The sequence below is a fragment of the Chenopodium quinoa genome, unplaced genomic scaffold (genome assembly GCF_001683475.1).
Source record: "Chenopodium quinoa cultivar QQ74 unplaced genomic scaffold, ASM168347v1, whole genome shotgun sequence".
Classification (NCBI taxonomy): domain Eukaryota; kingdom Viridiplantae; phylum Streptophyta; class Magnoliopsida; order Caryophyllales; family Amaranthaceae; genus Chenopodium; species Chenopodium quinoa.
Window position 1 is genome coordinate 1867640 of NW_018744821.1, and position 19037 is coordinate 1886676.

General features: G+C 36.1%; 1 protein-coding gene across 2 annotated transcripts; it reads left to right on the forward strand.

The window, feature by feature from the left end:
• Positions 1 to 415: 415 nt before the first annotated feature.
• On the forward strand, positions 416 to 14910 carry LOC110704165 (protein GIGANTEA-like). 2 transcript variants are annotated; one of them, XM_021881951.1, is made up of 16 exons: positions 416 to 666; positions 910 to 1111; positions 1293 to 1407; positions 3553 to 3624; positions 3766 to 3820; positions 3943 to 4085; positions 4295 to 4569; positions 5405 to 5460; positions 7519 to 7759; positions 7858 to 8008; positions 10387 to 10596; positions 10872 to 12437; positions 12831 to 12899; positions 13152 to 13370; positions 13723 to 13815; positions 14002 to 14910. In XM_021881951.1, the coding sequence occupies exons 3-16, from the start codon at positions 1303 to 1305 to the stop codon at positions 14299 to 14301; spliced, it is 3555 nt and encodes a 1184-aa protein (XP_021737643.1). In that variant the 5' UTR covers positions 416 to 666; positions 910 to 1111; positions 1293 to 1302; the 3' UTR covers positions 14302 to 14910. The 2 variants fall into 2 exon arrangements, with proteins under 2 accessions (XP_021737643.1, XP_021737642.1); XM_021881950.1 differs by having other exon boundaries at positions 910 to 1407.
• Positions 14911 to 19037: the final 4127 nt, after the last annotated feature.

Genomic DNA, 19037 nt, shown 5'->3' on the forward strand with positions numbered 1-19037 from the left:
AGTCATTTCATTTAAGATTGTGTGATTAAACCTAAAAATGACTTTTTGTGAGGTTATGCCAACAATTGTAACATTCCAAACACAAAATGTCAAAATAACATCATCATAAGTATTAATATGACATGTAATCATTAAAAGTGCTAATTAGATAAGTTAAGCACGATTTCAACTCTGTTCGACTCTTAACCTGAAAAATAAATTAACTCGAGCTCTACCAAAAAATAATAAAATCCTAGCCGGCCTCTAATAAACTCAACCAATGGTTCGGGTCTTTTTGAACGCAACTCATTAACATCTCGAGTCGAACCGTCGTGTGAAGGCGATGTAGCCTTCCATGTATAGAAGAAGCACATCGTATGTATGTATGGATGTAACAAAGCATGTATTCATACATGAGTGTGTGATTGAACGAATCTAACATGAAACTACATGCGGCCTCTAAGGCGAGAGGAAAATATCATCGCCACGTATGCAACACAAGTAGCGCACAGACCCGAAAAAGATCTCCTCTTCTTCCTCCTCCTCTCTCTCTCTCCAAATCCCAAAATCTCACAACCAAAAAAATCCCCCACTTCTTCTGCAACTCACTTTTTTTTTTTTTCCAGTAACAAAAATCAAGAATCTCTCAATCTTCTGCTTCAGATATTTTTTTTTCATCTTGAACAGGTATGAATTTTATTTTTCAGATTTTTTTTTGATTTTTTTTTATCTAATTTAATTTTTTTCGGCTAGATATTTTGCTGTTTTCTTCATTTTTATACTGAATAATAATATCAAATTATTGCTCTGATTAATTATTAATTTATAAGTTCGAGTTATTCATTTTTGGCTGTTAAATTGAGTATTACATAGATGATTGAAGTATGATTATTACTATTTTTGATTAATTATTTTTGTGATATTATGCAGAATTTTTGGGTGTGATTTGTAAAATATAGGAATCAAACGTTGAACATAGAGAAATTGATTGATAATTGAAGAAATCAGAAGGTTTGAAGCTAAAAATTGGGGTAATTGTTGTGATTTGTGAATAAGTATTTGCTGAAGAAGAAGGTATAATAGTACCTTTTCTGTTGAAATTGTAATCGAGAAAGAGAAGTAGCTCCCAACTGTAAGTATAAATTTATTTATGAAGAAACTGATTAAGTAAATTGGGAAGAACTTACTTCATTGTTCGATTGTTCGATGCTCGGTTCGGGATGCTGAATTTATGAGATTCTAATCCTTGATTGGTAACGGCCTTCGGATTGAAGTTTGTAGTTGGGTTGAAACAATAACATTATTTTTCACAGAATAAGAGAAATGGGGACGGTTGATTATATGGCGCGTCCATCGGAAAGGTGGATTGATGGCCTTCAGTTCTCCTCTTTGTTTTGGCCACCACCACAAGATACACAACAGAGGAAGGTAGTGTCACTTTGCTCTAATTTGTATTTTAGTGCTTTAAATGTCATGTTATGTAATTTGTGTTTGATTTGTATTTCGTGTAAGTGTAAGGGTGTTGGTATGTTAATTTCGATACTTGGAGTTGATTATGGGACTTCTCATCCAATGGTTTGACTAGTTCAGCTTGGATAATATGTGGATGTGGACAATGATCTTAAAGCAAACTTAGGTTGGCTAGGCTTATTAGTTTGCTACGATCAACACCATCCTGCTGATTTTTTATCTGATCAGTTTTAAACATATTGTCAGTTGGACTTTGTGGAAAAGTAGAGATCGAGGTAATTGTTCGAGCTCCTAAGAGTAAAGGGGTCATGAAGTGATTAGTTGTTTATGTTGAGGTTAAATATGTATTGTTATGGCATCTGGCTGAATTATTGAAATAACAAGAAAGTACTATGCATAAACTATTGTTGAGTTGGTCAAGCTGAGTGGAAGCTATCAGTAAGCAGATGAAGCTACTATTGCTACCATCATAGTTAGAATATATTCTTCATGCTTCCCCCTTTTTCTTCTCTCAGTTGGAATTTGCTGTAACTTTGAGAGTCAAGTAGAAATTATTGTTCCTATAGGGGCTTTATGATGACATCTTACTACAGATTCAATCTCACATGAGTTCTCTAGAAATTCTTTTGTCTATTCCCTGGAACAATGACAATCAGCTTCAAGAGTTCAAGACATCTTATTTATCATGAAATACAGAAATTATTTGCAGCATGTTGGTGGTACGGAAATGAATAAGGCAACTATTGTCCAGAATTATTCAGTCTTGGAAATGCTTCTCTACTATTTACCAACTCAGGATTTGGAATATTGTGTCTTGCTCCATCGGATTTCAGGACACTGTGAAATCTTATAGGATGGCACAGTAACCTGTTCGTGATCTCTTGCTAAACTTTTGTATTCATAGTTCCCTGGTCTGTGTCATGGTGATGCTGGTCTGCATATGAAATGTTTAGGTTTGTATATGTGATCTACAAATCTCCCAACAAGGCTTTAGCAAATGTCAGGATAATTGGCATTCCCCTGTAAGAGCAGATAACTTCAACCGTTCAGCCAAGCCTTGATGATAAGCGAACATTTCAGTATATTCTCTTCCAAGCTAGGTTCCTAATATCTTGCAAGATATCAAGAATATATGTCTTTGACTTAGTGCAGTTTCTTGAGCATTTCAGCCTCAACCTATCAAGATAATACCCCCTTAATCTCAGGTCATTAATGATATAAGATCTGCCTAGAGCTTGATTGAAAATTCAAGTGTTTGTCTCAGTAATTCCAGACTAGCGGTACTGTTGAAGCCCATGATGCTAATGTGTGGACAATGCAATCTTGGTCTGATTAGGAAAAGCCAAGGCTTAAAAGAAACTTAGATTACTATACTGTCAACTTGCTGGAGACCAATTAAGATCAAGCCTGGTCCTTTTTAATTTGCAAGCTTATTCGTTGAGCTTCTGAGCGTCCCATAGGATTGATATGAGGTTGCATCTTGACTTCATCTATAAACCCATGGCTCATGAAGAAAAGCTTTGCTGGTATCTATCTGATATATAGCCGGGGCACACAAGACTTACCCAGCATCATTCTATAGAACCTCAATCTCTTGTCATACATTTATGCTTTAACATATTCCTGGTATAATGCATAGGCAGGCCTGTAGATTCCAGGCAGCGGCATCATAGACCACTAGATCTGTGCAGATATCTGGTACTTGGAATAAATATTCCTGGTCAGAATTGCATAGCACTTACAGTCAAACTCTAATGATCTAACCCCAGCCAGTGACCCAATTAGCAGTGAGAAACCTATTCTAGATGGCTAACCATGTGATAAAAATATTTTTTTGAGCTTTATCATTTTGTTTTTTATGCTTTCTCCAGTGGACGTAAAAAACTTACTTGGCATGTCATATAGAGCATCAACAAAATATTTCCTAATTATTTTTGGTGCTATTGCTTGATTATTATGAATTATAACATTGTTGATGTTTTTAATATTTATATTCTTACCAAATTGATTTTGTCCCTTCCAACTTGACTGAATTCCTTGTTTCATTTCAGCTCTTTCAAATGCTTATCTGATTTTTTTCGTTTCCCTTTCCCCCCCTCTTAGGCTCAAATCACAGCTTACGTTGAGTATTTTGGACAATTCATATCAGAACAGTTTCCAGAAGACATTGCTGAGGTATTTTCCTGCAGCTTTTGCAGATACAAAATGATCACTAAACCCTATTTTTATATTCAATAAAATGATTCTACTCCTTTTATATGACTTTTTCTTTCAGAGCTTGCTAACCATTTTATATGCCTTTCTCTATCTATTCAGTTGATTCGTATTCGTTACCCAGCTCATGAAAAACGTCTATTTGATGATGTCCTTGGTAATAGTTTACCTTTCTATACCTTTTTATACCTTTTGGATGATGTGATTGTATTTAGAATGATTAATCTTTATTTTTTTTTGTTGAGGAAAGGCATTAACTTGTGCTTATGATGATGCCAGCTACTTTTGTCCTCCACCATCCAGAGCATGGGCATGCTGTTGTTCTTCCTATCATTTATATTATTATTGATGGGACTCTAGTATATGATAAGGATCGACCTCCATTTGCCTCTTTCATTTCTCTGTTCTGCCCAAATGACGAGGTACATGCGCCAAACTTTTTTATGAGCTTTTCTTGCATGATTTCGTTTCCATGGTGCTGTATATTTCTTCTTGACACTAACTAAGGAGCCTTTCAGTTCCATGACTAGAAGTGTAGAACTGAGGGCATGCATCAATAGTTTTTCATTTGTCAAATTAGTAATGTAATCTCCTAGTTGAAGAAAATTGTTAATTATCATCGATTTTGCAGAATGAATATTCTGAGCAGTGGGCACTAGCATGCGGAGAGATACTGCGAATTTTAACTCACTATAATCGTCCAATATACAAAGTTGAGCGAAAGCAAAGTTCAAAAGATTGTACCACCAGTATAAATAGTGCTACTTGCAGCAAAGCTTCTGTTGCCAAACCGTCTTGTTCTTCTTCTGCTCATAGTGAAAAGAGACCTTCAAGGCCTTTGTCCCCTTGGATTACTGACATATTACTTGCAGCCCCTCTTGGTATTAAAAGTGATTACTTTAGATGGTATGTACTTCAGTTGAGTTCTTGAACGATTCAGTTACTCAGTTTTTGAATTAATGTGTAGTTTTTGTGAATTTGTACATTTGATTTGGATGCCTAGATTTGATGCATGTAGCAGATTGATCTCTAGATTTGAGCTTTACGTAAAATACTAACTTTAAAGTGAAAGTATGAGTTATAATTCTTATCATGTTTATATGTTAACAGATAATAGCTCAAGAAATTATTTTAAAAATTTCGGCCTTTCTTTGTAGAATATCTATATGAAAAATAATTTTCTTTCGGAAATGATAGAAAATTGATAGCTATTAATTTGAAAACTTAGATATGATGATATCAGATAACCATCACTTTCAGGGTTGGAGTTAAGATCTGATCTAATATTAGATATCAAGTTAATTATTGGCTTTTTTCCATTTTTCCTTTTTTTTTTTTTTTTTTTTTTTTTTTTTGGGGGGGGGGGGGGTGCGGCTGTGTGAGGGTTTTGCAGCTGAGTCATGAACATTCCCACTCATTTTTACAAACTGGATTTGTGTGTGTGTGTGGGGGTTGGGGAGGTTGACAAACCGGCTTTGGGTAAGAGTGTGGTTTGTGGGGGGGGGGGGGGAGATGGAGGAGATTATTGAGTGACTAGCATGCTACCTCAACCTGATAATTTTTGTTATCTGCTGTGCTCTTCCATTTGAATGGCTGAATGTTTGTCAAATTTGTAATGGGCATACATGATTTGTATGAATGTTGTAAGTGCTTTAATTTGAATTCGCTGGAAGTTTATTTGCATGGATGTACATGTAAATTAAATTATGTTTCCCTCCTGAATCTTTTGGAATAATTATAGGTGTGGTGGTGTTATGGGAAGGTATGCTGCTGGAGAACTCAAACCGCCTATGATTGGTAAGTCTCAAAGTTTTTTAGAAGGAGATCTCTTTTGAGATTTTCCTGTTTTTCTTTCCATCTTCAGTAAGTGCATTATTGTGACTCTTGAACTGGCCATGATTATGCTACTGAACACATGTATGGCTTATGTACCTACTGATAATTTGATATAATTAAATAATACAAGTAGATGATCCTGAAGCATGCAATATAATTATACAATTACCTTTTAGCTTGAAATAGTGATGGGGCTGTGTGGAAGTTGGGTCAATTAATAATTAATAACTATAGCAGCATTTGTGCCCCTTTCTGTTTGTTTCTGAAAATGTAAAAGTTAAAAATTAAGGTCTCTCTTCCAAGCTCATTAATCCATGCTGAATGATTTATCAAGCAAAACTACATGTATACACATTCTTTCACTATCTAATCTTCAGTCCTTTGCTTAGTTTGCTGGTGCTGAAGAAGCCATACATAAAATGATAAAAGTACTTATAAGAATTTTATATGATTTTTTTTCAAAAATTGATCCCACTTCGCTTTGTTTGCTGGTATATGCAGAGCAATGTTGAGAATAAGGAAAAAAAAAAAAGCTGATGAAAATTACTTTAAATTTTTTTGATACTTTTGAATGCCAAGTATTTTTTGTCCAACTCCAAACAGAGTTTAACAAAATTTTGCTTGAGATCATGGAATTAAAGCAAAACCTATTGCATGATACGCCAACTCTAGTTTTCTAAAGATTATATGTTTACGGGGCGTATTTTACAGCTTCTTTCTTTTGGCCAAGTTGAATAAAATTCTTAAACTTGATTCATGAAATAAAATACTCATTTGCTAAAACCATGCATCTAGGGCACAAACTAAAAAATAATTGTTACTGCAAAAAGATGATAGCAAAACAAAACATGTTACAGTTCTTATGTGTCCCGCACAAAGTTACAATTCTAGCTAACCAACTATTAAAACTAAAGCCCAAAACATGTTTGACTGGATTTTTGCATGACCTTTATACATTTCATAGAGTAACAAGAAAATCTTGTTTGCGGACAATTTTAATTCATCTAAGTGATTTTCTTGTTCACCAAATAATGAATGTTTTCCAATCGAATATACATTTGTCATTACAGTTGTACATTTTTTTTATCTATAAAATTTGTCATTACAGTCTTTACAAACAGTTTCATAGTAAATTGTGAGACATAACACCAAGAACAAGCATAATTTACTAGCCTAAAAATTTACCAGGTTAAGCTTATTGAACATGATAATTATTCAGGTTGTCAAATGCTGTGTTCCCTGCCTTTTAAAACTATGAGTAATCTCTTATGAATAGTGTTGAGACTATTATGCCCCTAAATATGTTTATTTACATATTTACCCCTTTTAAAAGTATGACCACACTTTGTGAATAGTGTTGAGACGATTATGTCCCTAAAATATTTATTTACATATTTGCCCTCATTAATGTTAATTGTTTTTTTTAACTCTTAAAAATAACATGTGGACATTTATACCCCTAAAAATATCCGTTTACATTTTTTCCCCTAGTTAACGCTAATAACAATGCCAAATCAAAAGAACTTCTGGATATGGCTAGCTATGGTGCGTGCGTTGGCCGCCCTAGTTATATACAAAATTTACATTCAACATCATTCATTCTCCTGTCTCATGCATATCCTTTTCTCCCTTCTAATGCATCAGCCTACCTTCCTCTCTCACTCATAGCTCCATCACTAGGGCGATGAAAGAGTATTTGATACCATTACCTACCTAGAATGGAACAAAAATAAATTTATTATATTTTCCATCTGTCCTATTTTGAGTTTTAACAGCAGCCAAATAATGGCTAAAGTTGACGTACTCTAATGTTTGTTGCATGGATTTTCCTTTGGCTAGTAGGAGAGTCCTTGCAATGAAATGTGATTAAGTTTTAACTGTATATCAGCTAGGTTAAAATCTTCACCTAATAATTGAGGGATAGGAGTGTCTTCTATTGTAATCTTTATCTCTTCTATTGCTGTGAGAAGTACCTTAGCAAAACATGGAGTAAGTTCTGGCTACCTTTCCTTCCTGCAGCTTCTTCTCGTGAAAATGGGAAGCATCCTCAGTTAATGCCGTCAACTCCTCGTTGGGCTGTTGCAAATGGTGCTGGTGTTATATTAAGTGTCTGTGACGAAGAAGTCACGCGATATGAGACTGCTAGTTTAACAGCTGTTGCAGTTCCTGCCCTTCTGCTTCCTCCTCCAACAACAGCTTTGGATGAGCATCTAGTTGCTGGTTTACCTGCACTTGAACCATATGCACGTTTGTTTCATCGGTAAATTATTGACCTAAGAACTCACTGATTGATTCCTTTTTAGTACAATTTTCTTTTAATATTTATCTGGTTTTCTTTTTTTCCTTTAATTGCAAAAGGTATTATGCAATCGCTACACCAAGTGCCACTCAGAGATTGTTGCTTGGACTTCTTGAAGCACCACCATCATGGGCTCCAGATGCACTTGATGCTGCAGTACAACTTGTGGAACTTCTTCGGGCAGCTGAAGATTATGCAACTGGAATGAGAGTAAGATCACGTTCCATATGACTGTACCTACTACACATGATCTTATTTGTCTTCCATTGTTCTGGTGATGCGATGGACTCCATTACTGTTTTCCTAAACTTGGTTGTTGGTGACTTTTAATTATTCTTATCCAAAATGATAAACGCTGCCATGCTGGAATTTTATAGAATAAATATATATTTTTTCATAAATATGGAATTAGATATTAGAGTTTTCTTAAACAAATAAAAATATATTACTAATAGTTTATGAGGATGTACTCTTTAAGAGGCGTTTGGTATGAATATTAGAAACGGAATGGAAAGGTAACAAATAAAAGAAGGGAAAGGAATCATTTAACCATTACCTTTTCATTTGTTTGGTTTAACCATGGAAAGGAATCACTTAACCTAACTTTCTTTGTTTATGTTTGAGGAGGGTAAGGGTAATTGTTACCTTAGATTTTGGAGAGGTAATAAATAGGTGGAAACCATTACCCTAAAGTAATGGCAATTGTTTCTCTAACCTTCTAACCGTTGGTAATGGTAATGGTTTGATTGATTCCGTTTCCAAGCAAAAAAAGCTCTTACGAAACATGATCTAAGTAGATAAGAAATCTTGTCAAGGGGTTGGTACATAATGCACTTGCTATGCCGTAAACTTATAAGCAATGGCTCCCTGACCAATATTGTGATTGCGGTTATATATATCTGTGATCTCATTGTGATTGTCAATATGGGGTGTATGCACATTTATACCTTACTTTAGTTGTTTCAATCATTGCTACACACAGCAGTGGATGACTTAAATTGCTGTTGAGGACGAAAGTCCAAAGTAGAAATCATTTTGTCTTGTATTTGATGATTTAGCTTTTTTCATGACCATGCGAGTTAGATTAATTTTGACCTCTAGATAAGAGGATGAAGTGCTCATTATTTTCTTTGTTATAATCATAGTTGTAACAGTGAGATCGACAATTCTTCTTCATTTGTTGATTAAGCTGTGGCTTGAATTTCTTAAGTTATTTCCCCTTCGAATTGTTTTCACACCATTTTGCTGATGGTAAAATCAACTGTAGTGCACAAGGCTGAGTATTATGCTAGGCACCTAAATAAAATTTGGTTCGTAAAGATAAAGTTCTACTTAATCCCCCCCCCCCCTCCCAATGACACGACTTATATATTTTGGTCTTCTGAATTATCTGATCAGAATAGAATTATGTACTTTTTAGAAAGAATTGTGCATAGACTTGGAAATTCCCCTCATCCGCAGCCTACTACTCTAATAGTTGGAGAAAGCATAAGGCTCCGACACCTTTGTCATTAGATCTCCCCAGAAAGCCCTATAATTTACTCAAATGTTGGGGTTACAAACTTTGTGTGAGTTCTGTGTCTTTTGATAGGCTTAAAATTTATGATAATTCTGTAAACTTGGTAATGTTAGAAAGTGCATTTTCTCCAAATGGAGAGTCATCTTTTACTGCTGCTTGAGTTAGCTAAATGCATTTGGAGTAGGCTGATTACGGTAGTGAGTATTGTGAGGGTCATCTCCATTTAATTTATTATTTGTATACGCAATTTGTGAGATTTGGGTGAAAAGGGGGCTAAATAGTAATCCAGTTGTATCAATAAAGGACTCCTCTATTGATGCATAAATTCCTTTTAACTTATTGAATTCAGGTTCTCTCATCTTGCCCAAATCCAACCTGTTATACAATACCACTTTGTGCTATAGATTGTTTAAATGTGTCTGTAACGCGCAGCATCCAGACATTACCCTCTATGTTAGTCTTTGTGTTTGTGTCATACATAATTGTTGTCTCATATATTCTGAATCCAGTCATTAACCTCTTATGTTAGTCTTTGTGTTTGTATCATACATAATTGTTGTCCTAAATATCCTGCATCCGGTCATCACCCTCTTTGTTAGTCTTTGTGTTTGTATCATACATTCGCTCATAATTGTTGTCCTAAATATCCTAGTATCCTGTCATAAAGGACCTGTATACTACATATACCTGCTAACTTGAATTTTGGAGGATGAAAGTAAAGTATGATGGCATAAGCGCAGTGCTTCAATAAAATCACTTATAGTGAGCACGTTGAATCACTTGGAAGTTCTGAACAAAGGTATATAAGTTGTATGTGCAGTTGTGCACGTCAACAAAGTTTCTATAACTCTATAAGGAAGTTTCTTGGAGTGATACTAATGCCCTTTTTAAAAAATTGTGCAAAATTTCCCTTGGTATTATATGGTTTCTTCAGCCTCTTTATTTTTTCTTTGGGTATGTAATGCTTTAACTGGTATGTGCTGCAATCGAGACATGTCAATTCGATGTATGTGGGCTTCTTTAGCTGTCAATGCTACTTCTTATCTATGTATGCCTTACTTTTGTGCAGTTACCAAGAAACTGGATGCATCTACATTTTCTGAGAGCTATTGGCATAGCAATGTCTATGAGAGAAGGTATTGCCGCTGATGCTGCAGCAGCATTGTTGTTTCGTATACTTTCTCAGCCTGCCTTGCTTTTTCCACCATTGAGACAAGTTGAAGGGGTTGATGTCCAGCATGAACCTTTGGGTGGTTATATCTCATGCTACAGAAAGCAGGTAATATATTTATCTTAATTTGGATGACCCAGGGTGGTGTTGGTTTTTTTTTTTTTTGGTGGGGGGGGGGGGGGGGGGGGGGGGGGGGGTGGGGGGGGGGAGAGTAAAAGAGGAAGAACATCTGGTGAATAGTTTTCTAAAATAGTGTCTACATTGGTAATTATTGTATTCTTCCAAACATCCCATAATGTATCATAGAACCTCGTCTTCCTTGAAGATACCGTCTGATTGTCTTGACTGGGGCTCTTTTTTTTTTTTTTTTTTTTTGTTACCAGATAGAAATGCCTGCTGCTGAAGCTACTATTGAAGCCACTGCACAGGGCATTGCATCAATGCTTTGTGCCCATGGTCCAGAGGTGGAATGGAGAATTTGTACCATATGGGAAGCTGCTTATGGTTTGATACCGTTAAGCTCTTCAGCTGTTGATCTTCCTGAAATAATAGTTGCTACACCATTGCAGCCCCCCCTATTGTCATGGAACTTGTACATACCTCTCCTTAAAGTATTGGAGTATCTGCCTCGAGGAAGCCCATCCGAAGCATGTCTTATGAAAATATTTGTGGCTACTGTTGAAGCAGTTCTACGGAGAACATTTCCGTTTGAGTCATCTCCGGAAGAAAATCGAAGATCAAGATACAGTTCTGAAGCAGGCCCAGCATCCAAAAACCTAGCTGTGGCCGAGCTCCGCACCATGGTTCATTCATTGTTCTTGGAATCATGTGCTTCCGCAGAGCTTGCTTCTCGATTGCTATTTGTGGTGCTAACTGTCTGTGTTAGTCACGAAGCTCACAGAAATGGGAAAAGTTCGAGGGGTGAGGATAACTATGCTGAACACACTACCAAACACTCAGAATCAAGTCAATCCAGCCCTTCAAGATCAAGGAATTCTAAGAGACAGAGAGAACCCAGAAGTAAGAAATCCAAAAAACAAGGTCCTGTTGTGGCATTTGATTCTTATGTGCTGGCTGCTGTTTGTGCTCTATCCTGTGAACTTCAGCTGTTTCCTTTGATTGCAAGTATGTCTGATCCTTCAATTTCTAAAGATTCGGCTAATATTGCCAAGCCTGTCAAATTAAATGGTACATCTCATGAATTCAAGGAAGGTGTTGACTCTGCGGTCCGTCATACTCGTAGAATTTTGGCAATTCTGGAAGCTTTATTTTCACTGAAACCATCAACTATTGGCACATCATGGGGTTACAGTTCAAATGAAATAGTTGCTGCTGCTATGGTTGCTGCCCACATTTCTGAATTATTCAGGCAATCAAAGGCTTGCATGAATGCCCTATCTATCTTAATGCGTTGTAAATGGGATAATGAAATTCACACCAGGGCATCTTCACTTTATAATCTAATTGATATCCACAGAAAAGCAGTTGCATCTATTGCCAACAAGGCAGAACCACTAGAAGCTCATCTATCCCAAACACCAGTGTGGAGGGGTCCACCAATTGTTGCCAATCGAAGAAAACAAAATGATTGTGGAGGGACTGTCTCTTTTCAATCAGAAGTGCCATCATCACTAATATGTGAAGATTCTTCCCATTCAAAGAATTTACTAAATTGTGGGAAGGCTATATACACAGACAATGATGCTGGAAATATAGCGGGTAAAAGGGTTGCGAACTTCCAATTTGATGCCTCAGATTTGGCTCATTTCCTTACTATGGACAGGCATATAGGTTTAAATTGCAGTGTACAAATTTTTCTGCAATCAGTACTTGAAGAGAAACAAGAACTTTGCTTCTCAGTTGTTTCACTCCTTTGGCACAAGTTGATTGCATCACCTGAAACTCAACCTAGTGCAGAAAGTACCTCTGCACAGCAAGGATGGAGACAGGTATGCATGTCCAAATTCTACAATAATAAGTCTCTGTTTTAAGTAGAAGAACTTGGATACTATTTGTCAGAAATTTATCTTCTCAGTTCCCTACCGACTCTATATTATTACTTCCCTATTCTGCATCATTATCTCCCATGTCACCTTATAACTACCATTTACCTCATCAAGTTTGTTTCCGTGATGTGAATTTTCACTTGTTAGCCTGCGTTACCTTTTTTTTTTTTTTTTTTTTTTTTTTTTTTTTTTTTTTGAGTAAGCATGCGTTACCTTATTTAGCAGTACAATGCAAAATAAAATTTTCGAAATTAGTATGCGATATTAAAATTATATCAACATAGTGATAACTTTTCTATATGGATTGCCCTTCCATCTTACATTTTGTTGATACAGGTTGTTGATGCACTATGCAATGTTGTATCTGCATCACCCGCTAAAGCAGCAGCAGGGATTGTTCTTCAGGTTCAATATCTACTCCATTGCTATGCATTTTAAAAAAATAAAATAAAATTGATTTGGACAATAGAAGAGTGGGGCCAAACTCACCAATATTCTGTTGCCTGATATTTAATTAGGCATTTTTAATATCCTAAGATTCCTATCAAAAATATTAAATTTATGGGTGTTGAACATGCCTCAAATTATGATCTTGTTCGATACAAATACATTTTATTTAGTAACCTTTTTTTATTTTTATTTTTTTATTTTGGTCAGGCTGAAAGGGAGTTACAGCCCTGGATTGCCAAGGATGATGATCAAGGACAGAAAATGTGGAAGATTAACCAGCGAATTGTAAAGCTAATGGTGGAATTGATGAGAAATTATGATACCCCCGAATCACTTGTCATACTGGCAAGTGCTTCAGATCTTCTTTTGCGTGCGACGGATGGGATGCTTGTTGATGGAGAAGCTTGCACTCTTCCTCAGTTGGAGGTAAAAAATCGGAAAGTTCTGAAGATTAAAAAGCCTGCTTTCACTTGCTTTTATTTCCTTTTTTCCCATTATCTTCATTAAACCTATGTTTCAATAAACTTATGTTTCATTTTACTCGTTACTATGTTATTATGTTTCAGAAATCGTCTTGTGCTGTAATTATGAATACTATTAAAACTTTCAAAGTGTAGTGATATCTAGGAAGTGCATACAAACAAAGACTTATGTGACATAGTAAAAATTGGGTGGTTTTTGCTGTTACATCTAAGAGATGCAAGAATTAGTAAGATGATTATAATATTAAACTGTAATGTCTGATGAACTTTATTGTATTATGCTGACTTTTTGACAGCTGCTAGAAGCAACTGCCAGGGCAGTTCAATCAGTGCTGAAATGGGGAGAGTCTGGATTAGCTGTTGCAGATGGCCTCTCCAATCTTTTAAAGGTATAAGTTTACCTAGATTATTTACTTCAAACGGATATGATGCACTCAAGGAAAAGTTACATGATTTCAATTTTTATTGATAGCTTATGAATGGGATCGTACCCTTGCCCCCAGGAGAAAGACATTGTGCCTTGTTGGAGGATCTATTTTGAGTTTTTGACCGATTATGTTTGCTCCTCTTTGCAGTGCCGCCTACCAGCTACTATAACATGCCTCTCTCATCCAAGTGCACATGTCCGTGCTTTAAGCACTTCTGTTCTCCGAGATATACAGCAGAACGGATCTGTAAAATTTGGTTTTCAACAAGAAAATAGAAATGGTATCCATGAGTCTCCCTTTCAATACTTGCATTTAGGGATCATTGACTGGCACACAGATATTGAAAAGTGTTTGACGTGGGAGGCTCATAGTCGACTAGCACGAGGAAAGACTATTGAGTATCTTGACACGGCAGCCAAGGAACTAGGGTGTACAATAACCATCTGACATCCTTTTTACTATCTTCTCAGTTCCTACTCTGTTATTTGTTTGAGAAAACAGAGGAAAATTTAATCCTGACAGCCATTCAGGCAATTGATTCGTAGGTGGATAGGTCTTCTAGCACAATGATGTAAAACTCGTTTCATTTGTAGTCCAATGTGCTAGTATATCCAAGTAAAATGCTACATGTATTGTGAGACGGGGTGACACAGCAACGAGGTAATCATAGTCTCAACCAATACCTGCTTCGCTGCAGGTTAGATTTGTCTCTAGGTGACTTGTTATCAAGGAGAAAAACTAGGAGTCAGAAGGGAACATTTCCTTCAACAGCCACGAGCCAATTACATTGTTATTTCCTCAGTCGTGTCTCACTCCGTTGTAAAATATGGCCATGAAAAGAGAGTTCAAGAACCATTTGTGGCAGGGTAAAAATGGCAAGTAGTTGTATAAATACAGTTAATATGGTGTCTGACTTTCTTTTTTTCATTTTTTCCCACTGTTAGTAGCACATGAACAATTCTGTATGGAGTTGATACGAGAGTACCAAGTAATTTGATGTCTTCTCAAATTTAATTTCTATGCCTAATTAAAGTACTTGTATAATAGTGTGATTTACAATGAAGCACGCCACATCCCTGTTGGTATGTATTCTTCTTGTGTTCCATCCAGCTTAATCTACATTCTCATTCAGACGACAATGAATTTAGTGAATGATGAGGTCCTTGCCAAAAGGTTCTGGGTTTGCTGAGAATTGACTACAACTACAAGGAAGAGCTATTAAAAGCCGCCAATAAATTTAAGGAAAACTCATACGATAGTTTTTCAAATATGGATTCGGGGCTAAAATAGAAGTACGGGTCTTTTACTATCCTAGCTCTTCTCAGTTTGTTAGGTCATAATTTTGCTTTTGCCTTAAAGAGTCAAAGTTCAGTGGATTCCATTTATTGATAAGAAAAGCATATTCATGTGATATTTTGATAAATAGGTTCATTAAAAGACACTTTGTATATTTTCAATATATATATATATATATATATATATATATATATATATATATATATATAAAATTAATGCACAATTTTCAAAAAAAAAAAAAAAAGTTCACAATAAAAAATGTTTGTTTTAGATATCGTAAAACAAATGGGTGTAAACAATAAGGGTGGAAGGAAGTACAAATTAGGAGAAATACAACTTTTTGGTTAGGATGAAAAGATGGTTTGGTGGCTCAAATGGAAATAGGTGGGTGAGCTTAAAGTTGTAGAGTTTGTGGGATATCACTGATTAGAAAATCTTACGTACGAGTAATTATTAGTAGAGGAAAACAAAGAATGAGAGTGAGGTTGAGAGGAACCATTCACAGTAGGAATTGGGAGGAGAGTTAGCAACCTTAAAGATCGGGAGATGCTCCGGCTACTTGAATTATTGAGAAAGAAAAAGGTACGACGATTATGATGAAGGCAATAGAGAATTCATTGCAGTGTGAATATTCTGCTCTTGTGACATACTTATAAGTTGCCATTTTATTCTAATGATATGATTGATGAGTTGCTAGTTGCTAGTAGCTACATCTCAACTGCCATTACAATTAGCATTAACTTTACCGACAAAAGAACAGTCTGCCTATCTTACTGTAAATAAATGGATTCAAACTTGTTTTATTTAAGGATTTTTTTGAAAATAACACCACAAATTTTACAAAAAATGGATTATAACACCACATAATCTCAAACTTTGATTATAACACCACAAAAAAATCCAAAAATTGGATTTCACCACCTTCTAACTGAATTTTGGATGAAATCCGTTAGTGGGACCCAAGATAGACACGTGGCAATAAGACATTGGTTTAAAAAATAAAGGTAAAAAAAAATTAAAAAAAAAAAGAAAAACACCCTATAACCCAGCCACTAGCCCACCACCGGCGGCCGCGACTCCACAGCCGGAGACTCATACTGACGCCGACAACCCTTCCTTCACCGTTGAAATCACCGCCCATCATCCCCACCCACCACAGCCCCCCTCCCCCCCGCGCAAATCCCACCAATCAGTCCATGCAAACCCTTACCACGAACCACCGAAAACCACCCATGTCGTCGCCTCACAGCAAAATCGACCTAGCTAGGGATTCAAAAGTGGTTTTCGACCGGTTTGAAGGTGAAGCGGAAGTACAGGGGTGGTTTTTCGAGGAGGAATCGAAGTGGCTGGGAGGTTTCGGCTGGGTTAGGTTAGGTTTCGGCTGACGGTGGTTTGGCGACGATGTGGGCTGGGGTTTCGGCTAGTTTAGGTTGGGGTTTCGATGGTGTGGCGACGATATCGGAGGTTTCGGGGCAGGGTATGGTGACGACGGTGGTTCAGCGACGGTCTCGGAGCTTCAGGGGTTAGGTTTGGGTGACGGTGGTGGGAACCCACCGGCGGTGGTGGCTGGTTTAGCATTATAGGATTTTTCTTTTTTTAAATTTTTTTTTTTATCCAATAAATGAGTGACTTGTGTCAAAAGTGAGCCCCACTAACGGATTCTTGGATGGAATCCGTTAGTAGGTGGTGAAATCTACTTTTTTGATTTTTATGTGGTGTTATAATACAAATTCGAGAAAAGGTGGTGTTATAATCCATTTTTTTCAAAATATGTGGTGTTATTTTCAAAAAAATCCTTTATTTAAAGTAGGGCGGCTAACGCGCGCGTTGCGCGCGGAATGGCTAACCATTTCGAGTTAGCTTTTTTCAGCTTGTGTTTAGGAATGGCAATATCCATTTATCACATGTATACGTAATTATCACAAGTGTAGCTAAAACTTGGCAGTGTTTGGGTGGAACAACGATTACTTTAGTTGTGGACGATTACTGTTTTACATTATGTGTTTAAAATAAGTGTTTTTTTTAATAAAGCCTTACGAATTTAGACCATAGTTTTAAGGTTTATTGGAATAACTAAAGCATCTAACCTAACGCATAATATTCTTCAACCATAACCTTGAAAATGTTACAAACAAAAGGTTCAAAAGCAACAATTACAACCAAACATTGAGCACAATATGTTGTATGTGGTAATGTTCTTGTATGAAGAAACACTGTGTACTTATTCATGTTGTAGCTAAGTTGTTCTAGTAGAGTCTAGGAAAAGGAAATGGCTTTGATAGTCCACTTTAGAACCCGAAGTCTAGTTAGGGATGTTGTTGATGTAATCTAAACGTACAGTAGCTTGGTTGCCAAGGTGGTAGTTATTACTTCAAATTCTTGTTAGTCGCCCTGTGAAATAATGCATTGAACAATACTAACCTTTTTTTTAAAGGTGAAGGAGATATTAAGATGAAGGAGAAATAGGAAAGCCAAGTATATAAATTGTTGGAATTATAAAAGAACTATCAGTTTCCTAAAAAAAATAGTTACAAACTCTAGCAATTCTTGAGCTTGGTTTTAATTAGAATTTAATTAGAATTGAATTGATAATAGGAAATGAATGCACGGAATTTGAAAAGAGTTACAATTATTGTTTATGGGAATAATTATTGCAAATTATTTTTAAGTACGGAGTACTATTTTAATCTTCCTATGACAGATTGATAACGTAAAATGTTGTGCAATAAATTAAAAATATAGCCTCCATTGAGCTAATGAAAAGCTTTTTCACATTCATCATCTTTATTGCTGGTCAATTATTACTTTTGGGTTGTGCTTCATCTTCTTTGGGTTTTCTTCAGGGATGGTCAATTATTACTCATTAATGGGTAGGGATTATAAAGGGGTAAGAATGTAAATAAACATTTTGAAGGGCAAAAAGGTCCGTGCACTATTCACCAGATTTGTTACTAATTAATACGGAGTATTAAAAAAATTAACACTTACTTTCAAAAAAATAAACACTTACCTTTTCTATGTAGTTTTAATACTTTCTCTCTCAACTTGTTTACAAATCTCATACTTCTTCGGTTCTTTTTTACTTGACCCGTTTTGATTTTTACACTATTCACCACCCCTCTTTTAATCGTGTTTTGTGAATAATATGTAAGGAAAAACATATGTTGGATCATTTTGAATTCGTCTCAATAAGTACTATCATAATATTTAACTTTTATATTTTTTAATTATGGAGAATTAAAGTTATTGACCGTTAAAGTTTTGCATTGACAAGCGTGATAAAAGAAACAGGTAAAGTAAAAAAGAACAGAGGAAGTATAAATTTACCTTTTTTTTTATGCAAATGTGGGTCAAGCCCTCTTATTGAATTGAAAACAAATATAATCAGGCAACAAACCGTGGCCAGGCCACCCCAACAACATCCTCCCTTAGAAGATTTTTTATTTCGATCGGAGGAGTATCGAAATAAATAATCTTCTCTTCTTAGATGGCTCCCAAATTGGCAAGCCGGTCCGCTACCCTATTACCCTCTCTGAAACAGAAAACAAAATTAACGGAACAATTGAAAGAACTAATTAATCTACGGCAAGAAGCGAGCACGTGAATGTATTCTCCTCCTTGATCACCACCATTGCTGAGGGCTTCTACACAGGCCTTGTGTCCATTTGCAATACTAAGATAGCTTCGAAATTCCCATATTTAATGCCATTTGTAAGCCTATTTCAGCAGCAAGGAGTTCAGCTCTGTAAGCACCACAAACTCCAAAGTTGGCTGTGAAGCATTTGATGAAATTACCGCAACAGTCACGAATTATGCCTCCCCCACCTGCAAATCCAGGGCTGCCCTTTGCTGCCCCATCAGTGTTTAGGAAAAAATAATCCAAAGGC